This window comes from Penicillium nucicola (genome assembly GCF_028828085.1).
Source record: "Penicillium nucicola strain IBT 29836 chromosome Unknown utg000003l, whole genome shotgun sequence".
NCBI classification, from domain to species: Eukaryota; Fungi; Ascomycota; class Eurotiomycetes; order Eurotiales; family Aspergillaceae; genus Penicillium; species Penicillium nucicola.
In genome coordinates this window covers 1739934-1765098 of record NW_026643127.1, presented here as the reverse complement: position 1 = coordinate 1765098, position 25165 = coordinate 1739934, and the positions used below count along the sequence as shown (strand labels likewise).

Sequence of the window (25165 nt, the reverse complement as noted above, 5' to 3'; positions counted from 1 at the left end):
TGAATACCGACTTTCAAAATGGCTGCTGCAGTAGCTCAGGGAACAGCTGGCAACAATGCCTTCAAGGTGCGAGCCTTGAAATTGATCTGTGTGGGCCATTTCTGATTGCATGCAGGACAAGGAGAAGCCTATGGCCGTGCGGGCGTCCAACATTCTCGCTGCTCGGGGTATGTACTTCTGATCAGATTTAGGGGACTTTTGCTAACATGACCATAGCTGTTGCCGATGCTATTCGAACCGTACGCTTGCTCAAGTTATTTGCAGATATATAGATGAGGGGCTAACAGAAATACAGTCTTTGGGACCCAGGGGTATGGATAAGATGGTAAGTTGATATCAACTCTTGGTTTTATGCAGATTCTAATGTCTTTCAAGATTCAAACGCCCAAGGGACAGACCATCATCGTACGCATCAATTCCTATTCGAACCTTTCCGGAGCCCCAACTGACCCCCGCAGACCAACGATGGAAACACCATGTTGAAGGATATGAGCGTGATGCACCCCGCTGCTCGCATGCTTGTCGATCTGAGTGCCGCACAGGATGTCGAGGCTGGTGATGGAACGACATCAGTCGTTGTTATTGCTGGCAGTCTGCTTGGTGCTGCTGAGAAGCTGCTTTCCAAGGGCATTCATCCTACTGTCATCTCCGAATCTTTCCAGAGAGCCGCCGGTGCTGCCGTCGAGATCCTCCACAACATGTCCCGCCCTATCAACCTCTCCGACCGTGCTACCCTCCTGCAAGCCGCCTCCACCTCCCTTTCCTCGAAGATCGTGTCCCAACACTCTGGCCTCCTGGGCCCCATGGCCGTCGACTCCGTCCTGAAGGTCTGTGACCCGAAGACGGCAGAGAATGTTGATCTGCGTGATATTCGTATTGTGAAGAAGGTTGGCGGAACCATTGAGGACAGCGAGATGGTTGATGGTGTTGTTCTCAACCAGCCTGTGATCAAGAGCAGTGGCGGTCCCACGAGAATTGAGAAGGCCCGGATAGGTCTCATTCAATTCCAACTGAGCCCCCCTAAGCCTGATGTATGTTGCCCTGAGGGTTGGTTTTGGATATGAACTGACAACCGTAATCTAGATGGAAAACCAAATCGTCGTTAACGACTACCGCCAGATGGATAAGATTCTGAAAGAGGAGCGCCAATACCTGCTTAACATGGTCAAGAAGATCCAGAAGACCAAGTGTAACGTTCTTTTGATCCAAAAGTCCATCCTCCGTGACGCTGTCAATGAACTTTCCCTCCACTTCCTTTCCCGTCTCAAGATCCTGGCTATCAAGGACATCGAGCGTGATGAGGTTGAGTTCCTCTGCAAGAGTCTCGGCTGCAAGCCCGTCGCCAATGTCGACTCTTTCACCGAGGACAAGCTTGGTACCGCCGATCTCATCGAGGAAGTCCAGGCCTCCGGTGCCCGTTACGTCAAGATCACTGGCATTAAGGCCCCTCTGGCCGCTTACAACCAGACCGTCTCTATCGTTGCCCGGGGTGCTAACCGCCTGATTCTCGACGAGGCCGAGCGTTCGCTGCACGACGCGCTCTGTGTCATCCGTTGTCTCGTTAAGAAGCGCGCCATGATTGCAGGTGGTGGTGCTCCCGAGGTCGAAGTCGCCCACGCCCTCGCTAAGCGCTCCCGTGAACTCACTGGCACCGAGGCCATTTGTTTCAAGGCCTTTGCCGATGCTATGGAGGTCATCCCCACTACCCTTGCCGAGAACGCCGGTCTCAACTCTATCAAGGTTGTCACCGACCTGCGTCACCGTCACGCACAGGGTCAGCACAACGCCGGTGTCAGCATTCGCAGTGGTGGTGTCAAGGACGATATTACAGAGGAAAACATCCTGCAACCCTTGCTTGTCAGCACCAGTGCAATTGAGCTGGCTGCAGAGACCGTGAAGATGATCATGAGAATTGATGACATTGCTTTGTCGCGGTAAACGCCTTCGGCGGCCGCTAACGTGAGCTGTATGATGGAAAGCGATGTTCTCGCGACGAGTAATTACAAAAAATATCCCGTTTCTACATAGAATCATTCTCAGGCTTGTACAAACTTCTAGGCTTCCAATGATAGTCGAATGTATTGCGTAGTTCCGTATAAATCGGGGATCAGCTGAGATGGCTAAAGAGATTGTTTTCTTGCTGTAGGTCAATGTTTTGATCGGGTCCTCTTCTCACTTGGCTTCTATCAAAGGATAATCAGTATGAAATTTTCCTCAATAATGTCTTTTCGAAGGTGTTTATTACTCCACATCACGCTATGAAGTCACTCCAGATATGCACACGCATATACAGCTCCAATGCCAACTACCACGATAACCAACCTCTTGCCAATTACATCAGTACCATTCATATCCATATTCAAAGCATTTAGCTCCCAGTAGCCACAATCCAAAATGGTCATCAATAAGAAGTGGCCAACGTCAATAAGCGGCTCTTTGTTGTTGCCAAGATCGCCTCGGCCCACGGGGTTGGAACGCCTGCAGAGCCACAGCCCCCCAAGTTCTCGCCCCAAGGGAGCTCAATCGTGTCCATCCCCCAGGCCGGTTCTCAAGAATAGACGACTATATATACAATTGTTCGAGTAATCGCTCGTGTGCTTGCGTTCGCCTCCGCACTGATAAGAGATAGAGCGCCGATCGGACGTCAGCTCGAGCCGCGTGAACTCCAACCACCATGGGGACGCTCGACGAAGGCCACCCCGAATCCGTTCCGCTGACTCGACAGCGGTCAGGATCTCTCGCCTCTCAGACATCCGACGACTCCGGCTTATCGATTGCCTCCGCGGCCTTCATGGAGAACCACAAGCGTGCCAATAATATACCGATGGAGGAAGGGGACGATGAGAGATATCGCGATATAGAAGATGGGGGAGACCATGACTCGGACGTACCTTTATTAAACAGCGGGAAGAAAGCAAGCCCCTCAAGTCGGCTGCGTCAGATCGTTTGGTTGCTCGTGGTGCTCTGCGTGGGCGGCTGGGTGCTTGCATTCGGACTGTTCCTCACGCAGAAGCGGCCCGAGACCGCGGCGTTGTCATCGGTTTCAACGGTTGAAATCCATGAGCCAGACTCAGCTACTGGGGGTACGAGCTACGGGAAACCGGTGACACTCGAGCAAGTTCTGACAGGTGACTGGCTGCCGCGGTCTCACGCAATCTCCTGGATCGCAGGCCCCAATGGCGAAGATGGTCTTCTCGTTGAGCGGGGCGAGAAGCAGGATGCTTACTTGCGAGTAGAAGACATTCGCCATAGCAAGGATGGCGCTGAGAGCCTCGATACCAGAGTGTTGATGAAGAAAGGCTATATTTGGGGCGATGGCACCATTGTCACTCCAGCTAAGACCTGGCCGAGTCCTGATTTGAAAAAAGTCTTGATAATGTCTGACTCCCAACATAACTTCCGGCATTCGTACTTCGGAAAATATTGGATTCTCGATGTGACGACACAGAAGGCTGAGCCGTTGGATCCTCAGAATCTTAGTGCGCGTGTACAGCTTGCTGTCTGGGCACCCACTTCTGATGCAGTCGTGTTTGTTCGAGAAAACAACCTGTTTTTGCGCAAACTGGCCTCGGAAGAGGTCATTCCTATTACCAAGGATGGTGGTGACAACCTCTTCTACGGTGTCCCAGACTGGGTATATGAGGAAGAAGTTTTCGCAGGCAACACAGGAACATGGTGGTCCACTGACGGAAAGTTTGTCGCGTTCCTTCGCACAAACGAGACGGCGGTGCCTGAATACCCTATTCAGTACTTCCTTTCTCGGCCTTCAGGCAAAGACCCCCTGCCAGGCCTTGAGAACTACCCCGAAGTCAGCCAGATTAAATACCCCAAACCTGGTAGCCCAAACCCCATCGTGAACTTGCAGTTCTATGACGTCGAGAAGAATGAGGTTTTCTCATTTGACATGCCAGAAGACTTTGTAGACGACGAACGGATTATTATCGAAATTGTCTGGGCGTCCGAGGGCAAAGTCTTGATCCGGGAGACCAATCGTGAGAGTGATGTCGTCAAGATCTTCGTGATGGACACAAAGGCTCGAACTGGAAAGCTCGTGCGATCCGATGATATTGCGGCCCTCGATGGTGGTTGGGTTGAACCATCCCAGTCGACAAAATACATTCCTGCTGATGCAGCAAACGGCCGCCCTCACGACGGCTACATCGATACTGTTATATATGAAGGCTATGATCACTTGGCTTACTTCACACCTTTCGAAAACCCCGAGCCCATCATGCTGACCAAGGGCAAATGGGAAGTGGTTCAAGCACCCTCTGCCGTTGACCTGAAAAAAGGTCTGGTATACTTTGTTGCTACGAAGGAGGCCCCGACTGAACGTCACGTATACTCAGTCAAACTGGATGGTTCCGACCTTCGGCCGCTGACCGACACATCTGCACCTGCCTTCTTCGATGTTTCGTTCTCTGATGGAGCCGGATACGGCTTGCTCAGTTATAAGGGTCCAGCGGTGCCTTGGCAGGCCGTGATCAATACCCACGGCAGTGAGATTGAGATCGAACGTCTCATCGAGGATAACAAGAAGCTCAGTGAAATGGTCGAAGACTTTGCACTTCCAGCCGAGGTCTACACCAATGTCACTGTCGACGGTTATACTCTTCAAGTTCTCGAGCGCCGCCCTCCACACTTCAACCCTAAGAACAAATACCCTGTACTGTTCTTCTTATACGGCGGACCTGGTTCGCAGACAGTGGACCGCAAGTTCACCATTGACTTCCAATCTTACGTTGCTTCAAGCTTGGGCTACATTGTGGTCACCGTGGATGGTCGTGGAACGGGATTCATTGGGCGAGAAGCACGATGCATAGTTCGCGGTAATATCGGCCACTATGAAGCCCACGATCAAATTGAAACCGCTAAGATCTGGTCTAACAAGGACTATGTTGACGAAAGTCGCATGGCAGTCTGGGGCTGGAGCTATGGCGGCTTCATGGCTCTGAAGGTCCTGGAACAAGACGCGGGCGAGACGTTCCAATACGGCATGGCCGTGGCACCAGTGACAGACTGGAGGTTCTATGGTGGGTTTTTTCTGGTGCTAGATTTGGTCCTTCGTTATACTAACATGCCAAACTCTAGACTCTATTTACACCGAACGTTACATGCATACACCCGAGCACAACCCCACGGGATACGATAATGCCTCCATCAGCAACGTGATGGCATTGGGCCAGAATACTCGATTCCTAATCATGCACGGCGTTGCCGACGATAATGTTCATCTGCAGAACACGCTCGTGTTGATTGACAAGCTGGACTTGTCGAACATCGACAACTACGATATGCAGATCTTCCCTGATTCAGATCATAGTATCAATTTCCACATGGCGCATGCGCTTGTTTATGAACGTGAGTTCCCCCCTGAGCAGATGACGGCACAAAAAAACAATAGCTTATTCGCAATTCTAGGTCTTTCGAGCTGGCTCATCAATGCATTCAACGGTGAATGGCATCGTATCGCGAATCCGAAACCGGAGGAGTCAACATGACGAATAGCCTAACCTTGTAAATCTTTTGTTTTTGGAATCTAAGTTCTTTGAATTTTGGCGCTTACATCCTTGATGGGTTTATAGCTTTCTCGGAATCACACGAACGCAGTAGTTCGTAAATCAACCATACATCAGTAACTATGGACTATTGGAACATTGGAATGGAAAGCAAATTATATTTATTTGCATGATTCATGAATTAACACTAATAGTAAATAGAATAGAGTTGGGACAGTAGTCGCTCAGGTATGCCACAATTTTCGATGCTTCGCAAAAAAAAAAGAACTGGTATAGAAAAACAGAAAGCAGACAACCATATTGACAACGGGCTTTTCGTAAATATATCCGTTGGCCCTTCTGAGGGAACCAAGCCTGACACCGAACAATGCAAATAACAAATGCAAGTTTCGAACATGCATATCAACAAAAATATCGGAGGAAAGTATACAGGAGGGCAGTATGTGCAGGTAGGGAGTGAGTAGGTAAAGTGAGTGGACAAGTGAATGTATAAGCTAGGGTCTTAGCCACTAGGAGGGTTCAAACCGCCAGCGCGGATAAACTCATCTCTCATGACGACGCTGACATCCGAATTACGGTATGGAGCGAGATCCTCGCGATGCAAGCCGCGAATTTGTTCGCGACCCGCGGTGGAGATAGAACGTTGGTGGGACTGAGGGCGGGGAGAATGAGCGCGGCTGCCCAGGACAGAGAGGCGTTGGCTGGAAGCCCACATGGGAGATCTGTTGCCGGGGTTGCTAACATTCGACATCATAGACTGTCTAGGAGCGAACACGGGCAGACGGGCGAAGGACTCTGTATCCGTAGAGACATTGCTCATGCTCATGGCCGAGATATCAGACATAGGACGGTGGTAACCACCACGACCAGGGACTTGAGAGACAGTGCTGTAAAGCGTAGAGACGCCAGACACGGCAGATGAGCGCCATGAGTGCACAGCACCGCGGGGGATAGTGATGATCTCTTCATCGACGCCGTTTTCAATGGCGGCTGCCACGTCGGCGGGCTCGATGGGATCACCGGCAGCACGGCTGGCCATCATCTTGGCGGACTTGCCGATCCAGAGCATCTGCTCGTGCTCACGGAGGTAACGGTCACCACTGAAAGACTTCTGAACGATCTTCCGAGTCATCATGCCGAGTTTGCGGCGGTGCTCGCTCTTTGTGTACATGCGGCGGGTGATTGCTGCCACGTCCTCTGCGGTTGGGGAGTTGGTCAGGACTGGCGCGGGCTCGGTGTCATCACTATATTTGCTCCATTCACCGAGCATGGCAAGCATGCCAATCTGGGCCTTGGCGAGGTTGAGGGCGTCGTTGGGTGCCACCACGGCACTGAACCGGGAGAAGTCATCTGGGTCACTGAGAACTCGGAGGGAGGCACCGACATCTGTGCAGACTACGGGAGCACCAGTGAGAGGCGGCTTCGCCGAGAGCGAGAGGAAGACCTTCGGACAGGGATGAGTTGAGGAAGAGCCAGGTGTTCTCGAGAACCTTCATGGGGTCGGCAGTTCCGCACAGTGTGACCTTGCCACGGAGACCCTTCGATGCAATAATCTCTTGACATTCAGTGGAGTAAGTTGGGGCTTTGTCGATCGCACCATAGATATCCAGGTGGTAATCGTCAAACTTCCACTGGTTGATGATGATATCGGCAGCGAGAAGGGCGATCTTGATATCCTTGGCATACCAGACGTGAGACAACATGGTAACGGTCGGGCGCTCAGACTTGATCTCCTTGACAGGAGCGAACTTCTGCATATCAGTGATACCGTTGACTACAGGATCAATCTTGCGACGGAAAACGTTGCGGTGCTCAATTGTACCCTGGCAGGTACCAATCTCGACCTCCCAACCGGGGTTGAAGAAGTCGGCACAGGGAAGAATGATATCCGCGTGGTGAAGAGTCAGGACGGAAGTAATGCGCATCAGTCCAAGTAGCGAGTTACGAACAAATGGCGAGAGCTTGCAAAGTGCAGATGACAGACACAGGTTGGTTTCACGCCAACTGATAGCGTGATCCCAAATCTGCAGAGTACACTTACGTTTGATCTTGCAAACAACACCGTAAGATGCACTGACACTGTGGTGGGATGCTTGGAAGGTCGAAGGGATCTTCTCAGGGACGGGGATCGAGAAAATGAAGAGATAGCGGTACCAGAGCTCCAAGGCAACATCCAGGGCGGCCAAGGTAGGAAGTTCGGTGTCGAACCACTCTGAGGATGGCATCGCATTTGACATCTCCTGGGTGAGCCACAGTTCACGCCAACTCTGCTTGACCGTTTCACTGTTCCACACTTGGGTCCAATGACGAGATTCCTGGAAGTATGTATTGAGGTTCACCAAAGCACGAGTTGCCTGATGGATATCGGCCTTCGTGAGATTGATTGCACGTGCACCCTTGACCAAGGCTGTCAGGATAGGAATGAAGTTCATTTTGATATCGAACTCGCTGGCGGAAGTCACGTTGTCGACCTCAGCGTCCAGCTTGTTATGGAACAAACCGTGAGTTGGGGTAAGGAAATCCATACCCCAGAGCGGAATCAGCTTGAGAGACTGGATGTTCTGCTCAGTCTGGTGCTTGGGAACACCGAAGTCGTTTGCAGACTCGCAAATCATGTGCCATTTGATGGTTCGCAGGGAGTTGATCATGTCTCGTCGGCAGGCAGAGACACCACCACCTTCATTCGGCCAGGTACCATTGTCAGCAGCCATGACGTGGAGGGTCTTGTCAGTATCTGTTCCGAAGTTCTTAGAACGAGTGTTCACAACTGCATCACCTCCAGGACCAAAGTTGAGCAAATCGGTGATCTTCACAGCGAGAGGAGTCCAGCTAGAGATGTTATCGTCCAGATCGGCACTAGCCATGATAGCATCGGCACGGAGATCCATGTATTTCTTCGCAGATCCAAGGTTACCCCAGTCACGACTGCGCCAGTATGGAGCAAGGACGCGGTCTCTGCGTAGGATACGGTCATCCATCCAGCGAACAATGATGGCGTCGAAATCAACACGGTCCTTCCAGGCCTTCCACATGAGAGAGCGAGCACGGGAAGTTGAAACCACAAAGCGCTTCTTGGTCAATCCGAGTGTACGAGTGAGCAGGTTTGACTGAAGACTGTCACAGTAGAAGAAGGGGTTGTCATGCACAAAGCTGGTATACTTCGGCTTGGCAAGGACACTCAGGTAATCGTGCTCAATCATGGGAGGGGTCTGGACCTTTTGACCGTTGATGGTGGTGAAGATTGTGGGATGGAACTTGTGATCGTACAACCAGCGACTCTCATAAACATCGGCACCTTGAACGAAACTGGCTTCTGTGACCTTGGAGTGGGGAATCCAACGCTCAACCTTCTCGGGGTGACGACGGGGAGGCGCACACCAGGACACTGTGCAGCTGATATGAGACAGAACGAACTCAGCGCGGAGCAACTCATCACCGAAGCGAGGGTTCTTGCGGTAGTGGTACTTGAAGCGAATCAAGTTACCATCCTTCATGTATGAACCAGATTCGATGAGACCCTTTCGGTTATACTGAACACTCTGCAAGTGATTGGTACCAGACACGCAGCGACGTCCCAAAGGAATGCGAGCCGAGGACTTGCTGCCAAGCTTGAAGGCCTTCTTGGTTGGGGATTGGTAGTCGTAGTGATACTCATTAGTGACCTTGCCATCCTTGAACTCCTGTTTGACAAGAAGCAACATCTCACCAGAGTAGGTGCTGACGTATTTCAATGCCTTCACCTCCTTGGGCTCGGTCTTGTGGTCACCTGCGTAGTGGTAGATCTTGAAGCCGCCGTCAATTTCGTGGTGCCGGAATGCAGTGAAAGTACCGTCCAGACTTTGAACGATTACTCTGCTCTTCTTGATATGGATCGTCATGCCCTTGGTCTCTTCCCACAGACGCTTGACGTTCTGGCGACCGTGGAATAGGAAGAAGGACAAACCAAGGTCCTGAACCATCTTAGAGTAAACCCAGAGCATGTTCAACAAGAAGACAGTGGGAACGCGGACAACGGTAGGGAGGGGCTGGACGACATGGTTGAACTCCCTCTGGAATTCAGGGTCTGCGACCAAAGCCACGACGAAGAACTTGACCATTGAACCCAGCTTGTGATACATGTAGCTCAGGGGCTCTCTGAAAACCGACAGCACAAGTGGAAGCTTACGAGGCACATAAGAGATATATGCAGAGGTCTCGGGTTCCTTGGGAAGAGCTGCTTCTCCGGTTCCCCAGTGAGCATAGTCAAGGACACTAATTGCGGTGGCTGCTCCAAGATTGCAACGAGCAACATGGATGTCAAGATCTTTGGTATCAAATGTGCAAAGGCTTTCCTGAAGCCATTGTCGCTGGCTGTTGGAGAGACTGCATTGTTCTCCTAAGCAACGCTTGAGTAGCACATCACGAACCTCGTTAGGCAGCTTGTCCCAGTGAATATCAGCCTCGAAACCAAGACAGAGCTGTCGGAGAAGCTCTTTCTTGGCCCAGCGAACGACAGTGGAGGTATTGGCCTCCTCTCGAAGCTGTCGGGCCATGGTGTGCGTGACTCCGCCGGAGACAATCGATCCCGCCAATGATGCGTATTCGTGGGGAACACCCATCATGAGTTCAGTGACAGCGTGGAGCAAAGTCTCAGCAATGACCTGGCAATTGGCACTGATGTCAAGACGCTCATCCAAAAGACCTCCGACAGTGATGGCAAGCTTCAGCTGGTTACCGGTGCTGCAGCTCAAAGCGCGAATGCCGGGTCCGAGAGAACCAATTGGAACAAGCTCGATGACAACGTCGCCCTTTTCCCACGCGGAGATCGCAGTGTTGATGACATCCTTAGAGCCGGGGAAAGCCTCCTCGATGCGGAGTTCCTCTCGACGAGAAGTCATAGCACTCTTGATCTCGACACCGGGGTGGACAGCAGGATTGAGCTTGAACCGGGAGTCAGATGGAAGCTGGGAGTAGTTCTCGAAGAAAGTCTGGAGTTCTTGCTGAGACCATTCAGGATCGGACCAAGGGGTGGTAAAGGCGTGGAAGGTCCGGCCAAGCTCGACCGGAGAGTCAACCTTATCAGGCATTCCCATCTTGGCGTTCCAGATAGAAAGGAAGGCGACAGTCCAAGTAGCAGATCCCAGGCCAATGATCTGAGAGTACAAGAAGTGAGGCAGGCAAACTTTGAGAGCGATACCAACTGGCAGTCCGACGCAAATACCAGTGAGGAGAGGCTTGAGCGCGTGAGGACCGGTGAAGATCTTGGTGTATTGATACCAGATCAGACCAGTATAGGCTAGAACGTAGGAGAAGAAGATGATCATTCCCTGGAGCGATTCCTGGAAAGTCCAAATGAGAGCAGTAGCCAAAGCCAGACTCCATACGTGCCACAGGAGGTAGCGGAGCAGAACCCTCCAGTACACCTTACGGCGGAGCTGCACATCCTTCTTCTGGGCAATGCGAATGTCCTTAGCAGATTTGACAGTGGTAGGAGCCTTGCTGCCAAGGGCATCGTGGAGTTCCTGAGCTTTGGTATCAATGAGAACAGCTCCAATCAGGTAGTAGGCAAGAGCGAAGCCAACAGCCATGCGGTTCGCATCGTTCACGGCGCCAGTAAGACCAAGAATACGATCACCACTGAGCAATTGAACCCATTTGTCGAGAAGAGCAATCACGAAGTAGAGAATACCACATCCGATCTCCTTGCTCGATTGGCGCCAGTGAACGAAGGCGTTGTGCAGGCGAAGACCCTTCTGAGAGTTGCGGAGAACGTCCAATGCGACCTTGGTCTGAATGTTCCAACCAGAACTGAATGCAATTGGGCGAGGGACGTCAGCATAACGGCAGTACCAATCAAGGAGAAAGTTGGTTGACTCCCAATCCCGAGCAAGTTCAGAGACCAGCTTATCCGTGGTGGCCTTGGTGAACATCCCACGTTTCTGCTCGGCGTTTACATCCTTGAATAGAGCTTCTCTTGCCAGCTTCAGAGCAGCCGGATCGCTCATGTTGGCAAAGACCTTCTCATCATTGTGACCATGAACATTGATGTACCACTTGCGGATTTCGGTGTCGTCAGTGCGGCGGATGTCCTGATACCAGGTGACCCATTTGGAGGTAACATTGCGCAGACAGAGCAGAAGAACCCCAATGAAGATATAGATGATGGCGAGATAGATTGCTGAGTCGTTGCCGGCCCACGTGGTAATAATCGGCGACAAAAACAGGATTGGAATGCAGAAGATAATCGACTTGCGACCAGACAAAAAGCTCGTTCCGGGGTAACTGAAACTGGCGAGCGAGGCGAAAGTTGAGAAATAGATTGTCAGAGCGATAAGATATAAATAGAAGATTATACCAGCTCGAGGGCTTCTGACAGCTGAGATTGCAACGAAACCAATCAAACCACCGGCGATAGTGAAAGCAATACCTGCAATCAAGCGGATGAGAACGAACATGTTAGCAGCTGCGAAGGCCATCGAGATCAGGTAGTAAGGACCACCGCATGCGATCCAGGTACCAATAGCACCGGAAAGCAACAGGGATATCATCAGAGCCATCGTCGCACTGTCTTGTTCTTCATGGGTCATGGCAGCAGAGAGATATAGACCACGGCCGATCATGGTGAGCAGAATGATATCGATCAGGGCTGGAATGGCAAAGACACTCAGGAAGGTGAAACGTTGGTAACCAGGCATGACCTTGGGCTGCTCATCTGGGTTGACATCAATCTGAGCCCCAGCATAAGATGTAGCAAGCTGCGGAGCACCATTGGCCCAGTTGGGGGGTTGGTGTTGGTTGTAGTAAGCTCTGAACCGATCAGACAACAGCCTACCGAAAACACTGGGAGAACAATCGAAGTAAGCCTCGCATCGAGAGCCAAGAGCGAATGACTCGGCAAAGGCCGCAGCTTGATCGGAATGGTTGTTGAACAAAGGGTTACGATCGGTCACTTCCTGGTAGATTTCGTCAAAGGCACCCTTTCTCGCAGCGCAGAAAAGAGCAAGGGCCATCATGTCGACATATGCGTCGACAGAGCCACCCTTGAGAAGGGAGCACAGTCCATTGGTAATAGCAGCGAGGTCATCTTCACGGCGCACTCTGAGAATCTGACCAAGCACAGTGTCGACTTGGTTGAAGAGAGACATAGAGGCCTTGAGTGAAGGATGCTTGCACCCTTGATCCCGGTACCATTCGATACGAGATCTGATCAATTCCTGAGATGAAATAGACTGATCAAGATATCCAACCGTGTTGTGAGCTTTCAACAGGGCGAACGAAGGAGAGTCCATGAGTTGCTTGCGGATATATGCGCAGATTACCTCGACCAGCTCGCTGTGGACATCAGTCAAAGAGAGATGCTGCAGCATAAGAAGCCGCTCTTCGGGGGTGAGAACATCGATATCCTGAATCAGACGTCGGGGGAGACCAGTTTCGGCGGAAACATCCTTAGACCAAGTCGCAAAGGTGGCTTCAGCTTCAAAGCAAACATGTCTAGGAAATCCCTTGGCCGACAGATAAGTGTGAAGGATAGTTCCAGCAAGACCCTGAGCATTCTTGGACACGTAAATTTCGATACCCTCGGCATCCATTTCGAAGACAGCCCAGAAGCGGAAGTCTGAACTCTTGCGTAGACCCGAATCGAGAGCCAGGTTCACATGCAGGAGATCATTGGAGGCCCAGTTAGCAAGTTCCTTGACGGAATTGGCAAGCTGGTCTTCATCATCGGAGAGGTCCAGGCTGTCATGGAATTGGCGAAGGAGAAGACCGATGCTCTGGATCTTGGTCGTTGGAACGGGATGAAGCAGGTTGAGAGACTTAAGACGTTGCTGAGACTGAACAATTTCCGCAAAGACCATCGGCGATGAGTCGGAACCGAGAGGGAAACATCCGAGAGAGTTATATGCCATTCCAGACATGGAGACCGAGAGAGGGCTACCTTGCGATTTGACCTGGGCAACCCACTCAGGCGGATCACGCAGTCGAGCAGTCGGGCTATCGGGGGCCTTGGAGTTATATTCTTCGGAGTCACGCAGTTCGTTTACAGCAGGGAAGAGAGGCTGGAGAGCTTCCCAACCATCCTTCATGTCAGGAGAAGGCAGGATGTTCAAGTTAGAACGCCAGGTATCATGGGCCTTCATAATATCAGCTTCCTTCAACCATCCGAAGGCAGGGAGAGGCTCGAGAGTGGTGATATTCAGGTCCGCATTTTGCAGAGCAGCTTCAGAGCCAATCCAGGTGATGGCACTGTAGAAGCTGGTCCATCCAAGAGATCGGCGAACAATTGCATTGGTCACAGTCACATTATCATCGATAGTTTCCCAAGCCATCACAACAAAGTCTCTCATGCAAGACTCGGAGACAAATGCCTTGATAGTTGATTGAAGTTCGGCCATAGCGAAGTAGTCACGCTTTTCGCCCTCAGGCATGACGCTGGCATTGCGAATCACAAGACCAGCAACGGCATCGGTTTGAACAGCTTTTCTGTCTTTCAAGAAATGCGGAGGTGCCGACTCGAGGTAGACTGCCAAGCCGAGGCTGCTGATGGTTTCTAACAACTTTCTGCGAACAGAAGGGGAGATAACATCTTCCCAGTTGGCGAGCAAAATGCCAGAGAACTTTGTCTCGCTGAAACCGCTTGCTAGTAATTCCTCAACCTTCTCAATGACGGTGAGGGCAGAGGATTTCGGGGGAACGACTCGGGCGAAATCAATACGTCCCAGCATTTGACTGCGCTCATGCTCGGAGATAGCCTTAGAAACACCGGGCTGGAAGGGATCAACGATAAGAACATCCCACTCTTGCAGCAGTCTTTCTTGAGAGGCAGTCGGCGGGTTTTCGAAGCCACCAAGGTATACGCCGAAGCTTGAGGGCTTTCCCTTGCGTGCACGAGTATGAATAAGGTTAAGATCACGGTTGGCTAGCTGACTCAGGCGCTGAGAAACACTTGAGGAAATGGTGTCTGACGGCGGTCTCGACTAGAGATACACCCAAATTAATACATAGAATACTTGAGTGCTCGAGATTTGGTTACCTTGTAATAGTTAATAAGTCTCCTCGTGCCGGACCATATCATAGATACGGTTCCGATGGTGACGGTTAGCAGCAGAACTCCGATGAATATCTAGAAGAGCTGTTAGAACGGCTGTCTCCACGTATCCATCCATGAATCCTCGGAGTCAAATTATAAGAAGGACCAGAATGAACATACAAACTGCCACCAATGCCCTTTCATATGAGCCCAGCCCAAGGGATGGGCCTGCACAGGAAGGAGCTTCCTATCTGTCATGGCGAAGTGTCGAGGAGCTCTCGACTCAATAGGTTTTGAACGCAATATATGAGGAACAAGGTCGGAAATAACCAATGACTAATGAAGCTGAGACGTTCTCAAACACTCATAGTGACATAGTTGAACGAATGACTATAGTTTGACCTCAGGTGTGTAAAGAGAAGAATGGCGACACAGGATAGAATTGAAGAAGCACAAAGGAGCTTGGCCAACAAAGTGTCAAGGTAAAAAGACCTGGTGGGGGGAACAGTGGCTAAAGTGAATACCCACTTCTCCAAGCCTCAGAGAATAGTAATAAGTTCGAGAGTGATAAGTTCGCCTCCCAGGGTTCCTTGTCACGTATGTAGTCAGGGGGCTTGAAAAAAACCCTACAAGTTAGCTTCGCCTTTTTTAGACTGATTGGGACAAAAGTTCAAGGATCCATGACCGGGGGAAGTCTAGGCGTTTGTGAAGCAGAGATCTCATAAACACGGGGCAAAAATAGCACCTAAGGTTTTTTCTGTTAGATACAGGACTAAAAAAGCCTAAGAAACGCACCAGGGCTGACCGATGAGACAGGTGAGTGGGGCCATGCATGCTAGTACATGGCCATGTGTATGTGGCAAATCCATGCGATTGATATCGTGGTCATACTAGTAAATGTCCGGAGCCCTCGTTCCGAAGCCTTGGGCCGGGTACCTGACAAGCTGTGCTTCCGGGGAGAGCTATCCATTTTACTTGGTCTACTGTACTTGGTCCCTCATCTCAATTCGCATGTATCGATTTCTCTGGGGTTTCGCCTTTGACAAAATAAGAGGGGAGAAAAAAAGGGAAAAATAAAATGAAAATAATCGAAATAATACTAAAACATGCATGCTCTTGGACACGGGTCAGAAAGAGAGGATTCGCTGGACAGAGCCGACCAGGAAAGGTGAATCCTTGGCAAAGCATGGGTCAAAACAGAAAGAAAGAAAAAAAAAACAGAAATAGAGAACCTCGCGTAGCGCCGAGGTTTGAAACTGAGAAGCCAAACCTCAAAGGGAAGTTACGAATAGCCCTCATACACGTATGAACCGGTAACGCAAATTTCACTGTAATGCGATACGCCATACGATACCCGAGATACTTCGGATTTACAACTTTACAGATTTTACTATACAGTACATACCCACCTACCTCATCGGGTCGACATACATCAACTACCCCTTTCCCCACGCCAAGTCTGGAAGTGCTCCGAACCAGGATATCGTAAGAGCCCCAATTCCAGGCTGTGTGCTCGGCGATAAGAGGTCCTTGCGGCGATGCCGAGCCCGAACAGTGCCTTCGCATTGCAAGTTGCTTGCTCTCGGAGCTTTTAGCCCTGCATTGGCGTCTGGTCGAGTCGATTGCCAAATACTGGTTTTTCTTTCCAATTTTCCGATGGGATTTTTGCCCCCCTCTCAGGGCCAAAAAAAGAATTGTTCAAACCCACCGAAGCCATGGCGACCCCTGCAGTAAATTTCCTCGCCTGCCCTGCCAAGGACTTTTCGTGACTAGCCAATTGTATGCCTAGTCGTTCGCTAAGGGACATTACGGATGTCTCGAATGCCCCCATTTCCAACGCATCGGATTCTCCCTCCCCGGGAAAATAGGTTTAATTTGCCCTAAGACAAACCCCAATCGATCACTTGACGCCACATCAAGACCCATATGGACAGACCCGAGTGAGATTTCGGCTCCGTGCGAGATGAAAGCCCTCCCTATGGAAATTCCAAATTAGTTAGCTAGAAAAGGCGATAGGTCTTTGGCCTTTACGTTACTCCACATGGGCTCTATAAGATGATGTTCATGCACCTAGATCTAGAAACACGCAAGCTAATTCCGTTCGTTTACATACATCGCATCGCATTTCCCTAGCTGTCAGTCGTGAGTGGTGCAGGCTTGCATATCTAGCTCCGTGTGACCTTCCGAGTGCGTACCTGGTCATCATCAAGATGGTTGCCATTCCAGTCTGGGCCCTGAAGATCGGCTGCTTCTATGGCCTTATAACCTGCGACACTGCCCCAGGAACTTGGCCTGAGAACAATCCCACTGTCATCGCCTATTCGCCTCCGACTTCCTCAGCCACCCCTTCTAGCACTCCCAGCAGCTCTGTTGGTGTGACTAGCTCTGCTGTCGTTACTTCTATTCCTGTCCTGAGCCCATCTGGGTCTGTGTCTTTGTCTTCGTCTCTTGGCGGATCGTCCATTGTACCCACCACTACCCCTGCTCCATCCACTTTCGTTACCGCGTCTTCTTCGGGCTCCATCCCGTCGAGCTCTGCCTCAGGATCTGTGATTGTCACTGTTTCACCTTCCTCGAGCCCTCTTGGTACTTCTACTCCCTCGAGCCCGGCTTCTAGCTCTGCTGTTTCACCCTCTGGAAGTGCTTCTGCTTCTTCCTCTTCTGTGTCCAGCAGCCCGGCTTCTTCCTCGCCTGCCTCCAGTGGTGCTTCCTCTTCTTTGAGTACCCCTGCTGTCTCTAGCTCTGCTACCATTGTTGCTTCGTCTTCACACCTTGCTTCCAGCTCCGGTGTCTCTTCGTCCGCAACTGTCACTCCTGGAAGTTCTTCCGTGAGTGTTTCTGCTTCGTCTAGCCAGGCTTCATCTAGCCCAGCTTCCTCGGCTCCGGCTTCAAGTGCTGTTTCATCTGTGCCTTTGTCTTCTTCCGTCGTCTCTTCTTCGGTTGTTTCTTCATCGGTCATCGCTTCTTCAGCTGTCTCTTCTTCAGCCGTTTCTTCTTCGGTTGTCTCTTCTTCAGTCGTCGCTTCGTCTGCTGTCTCCTCAGCTGTTTCGTCGTCTGCTGCTTCTTCCACGCCTTTGTCTTCCTCAGCCGTCTCTTCTTCGGTTGTTTCTTCATCGGCTGTCTCTTCTTCAGTCGTCGCTTCGTCTGCTGTCACTTCGTCTGCTGCTTCCTCAGTCGCTTCTTCGTCTGCTGCTTCTTCCACGCCTTTGTCGTCTTCGGCTGTCTCCTCGTCTGCCATTTCGTCAACTGCTTCATCTTCTGCTGTCTCATCCTCAGTAGTTTCGTCTGTGCCACTTTCTTCGAGTGCTACTGTGACTCCCAGCATGTCTTCTTCTCTCGTCTCCGCTTCGGCCTCGGCCTCGGCTTCTGCCACCCCTCTCAACCACGCTGCTGTCGCAGCCAACATCCTGGTTATTGCTAGAGATGCTGCTTCCGTTGGTGTTGCTAGCTCCGGCCTCAATGCCTACGGTATTCCCTTCACCGAGCTGATTGTTCCTTCCACTGGTGTCGCTCTCCCTGCCCTTAACGGAACTGCCGGTGGAAACTTTGGTGGTATTGTTGTTGCTTCTGAAATCAGCTATGACTATGGTGCCTCTGGATACCAGAGTGCCTTGACCGCTGATCAGTGGAGTCAGCTGTATGCCTACCAGCTTGAGTATGGTGTCCGTATGGTCCAATACGATGTCTATCCCGGCCCTGACTACGGTGCTACCGCTCTTGGTGGCTGCTGTGACGGCGTTGAGCAGCTCATCTCTTTCAGTGATATCAGTGACTTCCCCACCTCCGGTCTCAAGACTGGTGCTGGTGTCAGCACCAGCGGTCTCTGGCATTACCCTGCTTCTATTAGCAACACTACATCGACCAAGGCGATTGCCACTTTTGCTGCCACCACTGGCTTCGATACCGAGAGTGTCGCTGCCGTCATCAACGATTTCGATGGCCGTCAGCAGATGGCCTTCTTCATTGGCTTTGACACTACCTGGAGTGCTACTTCCAGCTACCTGCAGCACGCATGGATCACCTGGATCACCCGCGGTCTCTATGCCGGCCACCGTCGTGTTAACCTGAACACTCAGATTGATGATATGTTCCTCGAGACTGACATTTACTATCCTTCTGGAAATACCTTCCGTATTCGCCCAGAGGACCTGGAAATCGTGGCTGCCTGGACCGACGTTATCAACGCCAAGATGCCCGCTGGTAGTTCCTACTACGTTGAGGTCGGTCACAACGGTAACGGAAACATCGAGAACTCTTCCAACACTGATGCTGGTTACGTTGCCTGCAATGACGGTGCCATCGAATACGACTCGCCCATCGACACCCCTCTTGAATGGATCAAGCCCCTTGGTACTGGTACTGACTTGTGGCCCACTACCCCTAAGGCCTACGACTGGACATCTACCTGCAGCAACATGGATGAGCTCCTCATCTGGTGGACCACCGCTGCCAACTTGAACAAGTTCGGTCACATCTCCCACACCTTCACTCACGAGGAGCAGGACAATGCCACCTACGCTGATATTCTGCGTGAGATTACCTTCAACCAGGCCTGGCTTGCTGATGTCGGCATTGACAAGGCTACTCACTTCACTGCCAACGGTATCATTCCTCCTGCCATTACCGGTCTCCACAACGGTGATGCTCTTCGCGCCTGGTGGGAGCGTGGTATTACCCAGTGCGTTGGTGACAACACCCGTCCTGCTCTCCTGAACACCGACAACGTCATGTGGCCCCTGTTCACTACCGTTGAGAACAACGGCTTCGCTGGTATGCAGGTCAACCCCCGCTGGGCTACCCGTATCTACTACAACTGTGACACCCCTGCTTGCACCCTCCAGGAGTGGATTGTTACTTCGGCTGGTAGCGGTACCTTCGACGACCTCTTGGCCACTGAGAAGGCTGACACCATGCGTCACCTCTTCGGTCTCTACCACGAAGGTTACATGTTCCACCAGGCCAACCTTCGCAGCGCTGACGTTGACCCTGTCACCATTAACGGCGTCAGCGGCCAGTACAGTATCATGCAAGCTTGGGTTGAGACCCAGGTTCAGGAGTTCGTCCGTCTCGCTGACTGGCCCTTGATCACCCTCACCCAGCAAGAGGTAAGATAAGATTCTTCATGAAACATCGGATAGTATTTTGTTCATTTGCTGACCCGGCTTTAGTTGTCCGCCTCTTTCCTTGCTCGTTTCAACCGTGACAAGTGTGGATACTCTCTCAGCTACGCTACCAGCAACAGCCAGATCACTGCTGTCACTGTCTCTGCCACCGGCAACACTTGCACTGATCCCATCCCCGTCACCTTCCCTGTTGCTCCTACCAGCACCCAGGGCTTCACCACTGAGCAGCTCGGTTCCGACCCTCTGACCGTCTGGGTCCAGCTTACTGGCTCCCCAGTCACATTCACTCTTTCCACCCCTATATCTTTCTAAATGTATGGGAAGACCATTGACTCGCCCTAACTTGGCGAGCTGATACACTTCCCAGCATTCTGTTGATCGCATATCTCTTTTCAATTAATGTTGTGGATATTGTTTCAAGATGTCAATAATGGTGTCTATATATGCGAAGGAAAACCTCTGCTGTTTTTACTGATACGAAGACTGAACGCCCTATATTTCCTAATGCCCAGAAGAACATTTAGTATAGTTGACTGATAATATACAATGATTTCTTTCGAAAACACAATCACTTGGTGTAGACAATGTCACATTACAAGTCCAATCGATCTGTCTGACCAAGCCCAAAAATTGGTCTACACCGCATTTACAGCTCATTCTAACATCTCACTCAGCGGTCTGACAACGGGACGGGTCATCCCCGCGCTGCAGGTCCAAAGTGACAGTGACTTTAATGGTCTGTGTGATGTGGCGCACATCTTGTCCCTCACATTGTTAAACCAAGGAAACCTTTTCGAGAAAAATCTGTTCACTGAATCATGTTCACCGAAAATCACTGTAGAGCCGGTTTAAAAAAAGAAAACTGGGCCCTACCGATGAAGCTTAGCTTCAAAAAAGCGAAAGCCAATCGTTCTGAGCAAAAAGTAAAGCGATCAAGGACCCATCTGGACCAGCAATGCGCCTCCTAGATCGAGACATGCTTCTTAACAGCCGTGGCATCCGACCAAAGAATCATCCCCGTGCCAAATGATCACTCGGACAATAAAATTATATGAATGTCTCACTCTACACTACATGTAAACGTCAGCCAAGCTGAGCAAAGAGAAAAAGAAAAAAAAGTCTGCAAGCCTATTATGCCATCCAATTGAGCCTGTCATCCTGCGCACGGAATGTCCTGCTTTCCTTTGCCGCAGATGCATAGGGCATCCCCACGGTCCACACAGTGGCGGTGGAGTGCATGTATACGATGTTCTCCCGTGCACCGATTTCTCTATTGAGTCAGCGAGGAGGCTGAAAACGGAAGAAATGCCGCAGGATGGCACCATTTCGGGCACAATAGAGACGAAGGGGTGCATGCCCAGACATTGAAGCCATCCCGCTGTCCCGTCACCCCTGTGTCGGCATTATTGCGTGGCCCTCGGGTTTAATCCAGAGGCTAAAGTACCATATACGGTCCCTACCTAAGTCCGAGATGTATAACTCGTCTCGGAGGTTACAATGTATACAGTATGTACAACTACAACTCCATTTGTATTTACACTTACATGTAACCCCGTCCGGTATTTCGTTTCTCTCCACTCTGTAGCTTAGGCCCTGTTGTGCGGGGGTGTCGAATGTCGCCTAAAGTATAGAAGGAATGAGAATTTTTGCTTGCATGCTCGGCTGTCAGCTACACTGCACGACTACCCGAGGCAAGGTTTAATTTCTTACTTCTCACTTTCTAACTTTTCCATCGTCTGATCAAAGGGGTAAAGTCATGATGACTTGTCACCACGAAACTATACAAGCGCGATCTTGGCACGGGATGACGGGCGAAGTCATTACATGAACATTCTAGACTAGTTAGTAATCATCTCGTATACACACTTAGTATTGCCGTCTCAAAAGGCGGGTGTGGCGTCCGACGGATTTGCGGGTAGGGGAGAATCAGGCGATTGGGTTATCAGGGACTAGATCCGCGCACCATAGTCGTTAGCGTGTTTAGGTTTTTTTAGCGTGAGGTCCGTCCTATTTGGGAACCTTGTTCGGGTTGACAGCCTAAAAAGTATACAGTAAATGATTTCACGACTCGAGGTGTGCGGGTCTGTTATAATAGATGGGTGAAGCCAAGCGACAGATACGTTAACCCCCTGTTGATACGTGCTTTGCATTCCAGTTCGTCATTGCTTAGCTCAGGCCACTGTACTGTAAGCGACCCCTGAAGATGTGGAAAAAGACGAAAAGACTGGGATTCCCTTGTTCATGCTTCAGGCCCGACGAGTCACTTGGGATCATCCCATCCGAATAGCCGGATTCGCACGGACGGATTTGCAATTGAACTGATCAGCGAAAGTCAAATGTATTCTTTGACCACGATTTAGTCCCGAGTTAGGGCTAAATTACATTTGAAAAATACCCGTATGGTTGCGGACTTGAATGTTTCAATACCTCCATACCGCTAGTCAAAAATACGTGATCGTCCCAAAAATTCGACATCTCCACCCGATCGGGAGTTTCAAGTCTTCTTTTGGACACCTCACACCTAAGCTTGCCAGCGCATACATTCGTGTTTGCTATGGTCATTGGTAGTGTTTTATATGTATGTTTCTGATGCTTTGGACCCTTTCCCCAGGTTTCCGTGCCATCATCTTCATGCTCTTTTCTGTCGGAGGGTATGCAAAAGACTCACGCCTAACACCTTCAATGTTCTCCGAAACCTCGTGGGCCCGGTTATATCGCAAAGCTCTTTCGGCCGGCCCAAGGCGGCCCCCAGGCCTTTTCAGGTGTAGTCCACACTTGGCGAACCGAGATTTCTCTCTTTGTTGGGATTTTATGTAGCTAGCGAGCCAAGGGTAGTGAGGGGTCCTATTTTGGGCGGCGCTACTGTACTCTAGAGACGCCCATTGCCTCACAATCATTGGAGCCCGGCAAAAATGTCCCTTGGCGATTTTGATTCAACCTGTCAGCCCCTGAAGCCCTACAGTCCTTGAATGGCCAGTAAATTGTACGATGGCCTGTCGTACTGCCGAGTCTGTTGCTCTCCAAATGACAATATATTGCGAGATACTATACACTCTGCACATCATAAAAGTTAATAAGTTTTGGCAGAGATAATCAATTGGATCCGCAGGTTCCACCACCTTAATTCGCCCTACTAGACCCTCTCAAGGCCCCATAAATCAGTCTGTTCTGCAAGTTCTGCAAGTCAAAGAAGCAAAGCTGTGGCTCAGCCCTTCCACCGCCTCCAGGCTCCCGAATTCCGCTCCTGTACGCTCTTTGTTTCTTATAGGTTTTCCTTGAAAAAGGGCAGTTTCAGGGTCTCCTGACATTGTTTTCCTGAGGCTTATACTTTCCCCAGGGTAACATTCGGGTCCCGATCGCTGTAACCGCCCTAGAAAGGATCGCCACAGCCTCAGCCCGGTCTGGCCGGCACCCTTACCCTAAGCTTAAAGATGCCCATCTCCCGAACTTAGTGATCTTCACGACTCTCTCTTCTCTTTATCCTTATTTTTATCCCCGGGGTGACCCCCTTTTTATATCTGATCGGGCATGCGGGGTTGACAAACCTGATCTCACCCACATCTCTTTCTTACACTCGTTCTCTCAGCCACTACTCATCAAACGGCAAAATGACCTCAAAAGGAGGCTGGTGGGCCTGGTCGACCAAGAAGAAGGTTCTCGTCTTCGGAACCATTGCTCTGGTCATCGTCGCACTGGGTGTTGGTCTCGGTGCAGGACTCGGCATCGGCTTGAAGAATGGCGGAGACGACGACAACGACAGCGGTGATAACGGCGATAGCGGCAACACCGGGAGCGGCACCAACACTACAACACCCACCAACACGACGGTGAAATGGCAGCCCGCCGCCGGCACCAAGTGGCAAATCGTACTGAAGTATCCTCTGAATGACACCTCCATTGACGCACCCGTCTACGACATCGATCTCTTTGATAACCCTAAGTCTATCATCTCTGAACTTCAGGGCATGGGCCGCAAGGTTATTTGCTACTTCTCTGCTGGAACCTATGAAGATTGGCGCTCCGATGCAAGTGACTTCGCCAAGGCCGACATTGGCAAGGCTCTTGACGATTGGGCTGGCGAGAGCTGGTTGAACATCTCATCCACAAGTGTGCGCAAGATCATGCAGAAGCGTCTTGACCTTGCTGTCACCAAGGGGTGTGATGGTGTCGATCCTGATAATATTGATGGATACGACAATGACAACGGACTCGACCTTACCCAGGCTATGTCTACCAACTATGTGAACTGGCTTGCGAGCGAGTCTCACAGCCGAGGTCTTTCCGTCGGACTGAAGAACGGCGGTGATATCATTGACTCCGTTATTTCAAACATGCAGTGGAGTGTCAATGAGCAGTGTGCCCAGTACGATGAGTGCGATACCTATGCCGCCTTCATCGACGCTGACAAGCCTGTCTTCCACATCGAATATCCCAAGGGCTCAGATACCGACAATGACGAATCCGTCACCGCCAAGCAGGTGACTTCTGCTTGCGATGCAAACAGCTCCGGCAATTTCTCGACCGTTATCAAAAACATGAACTTGAACAACTGGGTTGAGTACTGCCCTTGATATGAGAATGCAGACCTTAGTTCGGACTGAGAGCAGATACATTTTGCGTTAATAGGGAGTCGATGTTGCATGTATAAACAAGAAGTTATATTTCTGAGACTTTCACTTCAATCAATGTTCTTTTAGCGGCATAACATAGCACATCCACTTTTTCTTCCTTTATGAAATTTGTTAGATCCGATATCCCGAGTTCTTCAAGGTCATGCATAGTTGATCCACCATATTGATTGAACAACTCAAGTCTGAAGTACTACGAAATGAGCAAAATGACATGGAAAAATCAATAAGAACTCAAACAAAAAACAAAGCATGAAGCTGTACATTTCTGCTAAAGTTTGTATAGAATATATATTTTGGACTTAACATTTCGTTACTCCCAATTTACACGAATTCGACACATCCGGTTTGCAGTAATTGTTTCTTACATCCTCGCTCTTAACTTGCCATTTACAACAACATCCAGACTTCTCTTCGAGGTTCTTCCATCACAATCTGCCCAAAGCGTTAAACCTCAGCTGAACCCAAGGATCCCAAAAAATAGGCATGTCGCAACGATGTGCATGACGCCTAGAATATCACAAGAGCCATGGATAGTCTCAAAACTGTATGTCCGCCATGCCAACACACAGCGTACACCGTCGGATGCCCCGAGTCCATGACCAGGAATTGCATCACAAACCCCCTCAATTGAACTAGTATACCAATTCGGCATTGTCTTCGGCTCTCCTGACCTCCCAAGCAAATCTGACAGGCGGCAAAAGAACCACATCACGCCAGCCCAAGGAACCAAAAGCGCCATGGCAAACCAACACAACGGCCGTCTACAAAGCATGGAAGCACCGAATCGCCATTTCGCACCTCAATTGCCCTTAGCCTGTCAATAGTCGCCAGCGAGGTCCGAAAAGAGACTACATGGACTCCGTAGAGGCGTCAACCCAGCCTAAC

The 25165-nt window shown here is 50.6% G+C and overlaps 6 protein-coding genes across 6 annotated transcripts; 4 read left to right on the top strand and 2 right to left on the bottom strand.

Annotated features, from left to right (window-relative positions):
* Positions 1–18: 18 nt before the first annotated feature.
* Positions 19–1938, top strand: N7511_004241 (chaperonin-containing T-complex subunit CCT4; the record flags this gene model as incomplete). Its single annotated transcript, XM_057126666.1, has 7 exons — positions 19–66; positions 116–167; positions 217–239; positions 296–325; positions 376–405; positions 459–1031; positions 1084–1938. 7 exons carry the CDS (start codon positions 19–21, stop codon positions 1936–1938), a joined length of 1611 nt encoding a protein of 536 aa, XP_056985556.1.
* A 736-nt stretch (positions 1939–2674) lies between these two features.
* On the top strand, positions 2675–5501 carry dapB (dipeptidyl aminopeptidase dapB; the record flags this gene model as incomplete). Its single annotated transcript, XM_057126665.1, has 3 exons — positions 2675–5033; positions 5092–5361; positions 5422–5501. 3 exons carry the CDS (start codon positions 2675–2677, stop codon positions 5499–5501), a joined length of 2709 nt encoding a protein of 902 aa, XP_056985555.1.
* A 520-nt stretch (positions 5502–6021) lies between these two features.
* gtb3 (glycosyltransferase family 4 protein) lies at positions 6022–14784 on the bottom strand (the record flags this gene model as incomplete). The annotated part of the gene is made up of 4 exons (XM_057126664.1): positions 6022–6914; positions 6964–14473; positions 14530–14619; positions 14707–14784. The coding sequence occupies 4 exons, from the start codon at positions 14782–14784 to the stop codon at positions 6022–6024; spliced, it is 8571 nt and encodes a 2856-aa protein (XP_056985554.1).
* A 2059-nt stretch (positions 14785–16843) lies between these two features.
* On the bottom strand, positions 16844–17764 carry N7511_004238 (uncharacterized protein; the record flags this gene model as incomplete). Its single annotated transcript, XM_057126663.1, has 1 exon — positions 16844–17764. The coding sequence occupies one exon, from the start codon at positions 17762–17764 to the stop codon at positions 16844–16846; it is 921 nt and encodes a 306-aa protein (XP_056985553.1).
* An 85-nt stretch (positions 17765–17849) lies between these two features.
* On the top strand, positions 17850–19961 carry agd3 (putative extracellular serine-rich protein; the record flags this gene model as incomplete). The annotated part of the gene is made up of 2 exons (XM_057126662.1): positions 17850–19631; positions 19695–19961. 2 exons carry the CDS (start codon positions 17850–17852, stop codon positions 19959–19961), a joined length of 2049 nt encoding a protein of 682 aa, XP_056985552.1.
* Positions 19962–23257: 3296 nt separating this feature from the next.
* N7511_004236 (endo alpha-1,4 polygalactosaminidase) lies at positions 23258–24220 on the top strand (the record flags this gene model as incomplete). Its single annotated transcript, XM_057126661.1, has 1 exon — positions 23258–24220. One exon carries the CDS (start codon positions 23258–23260, stop codon positions 24218–24220), a length of 963 nt encoding a protein of 320 aa, XP_056985551.1.
* Between the last annotated feature and the right edge of the window lie 945 nt (positions 24221–25165).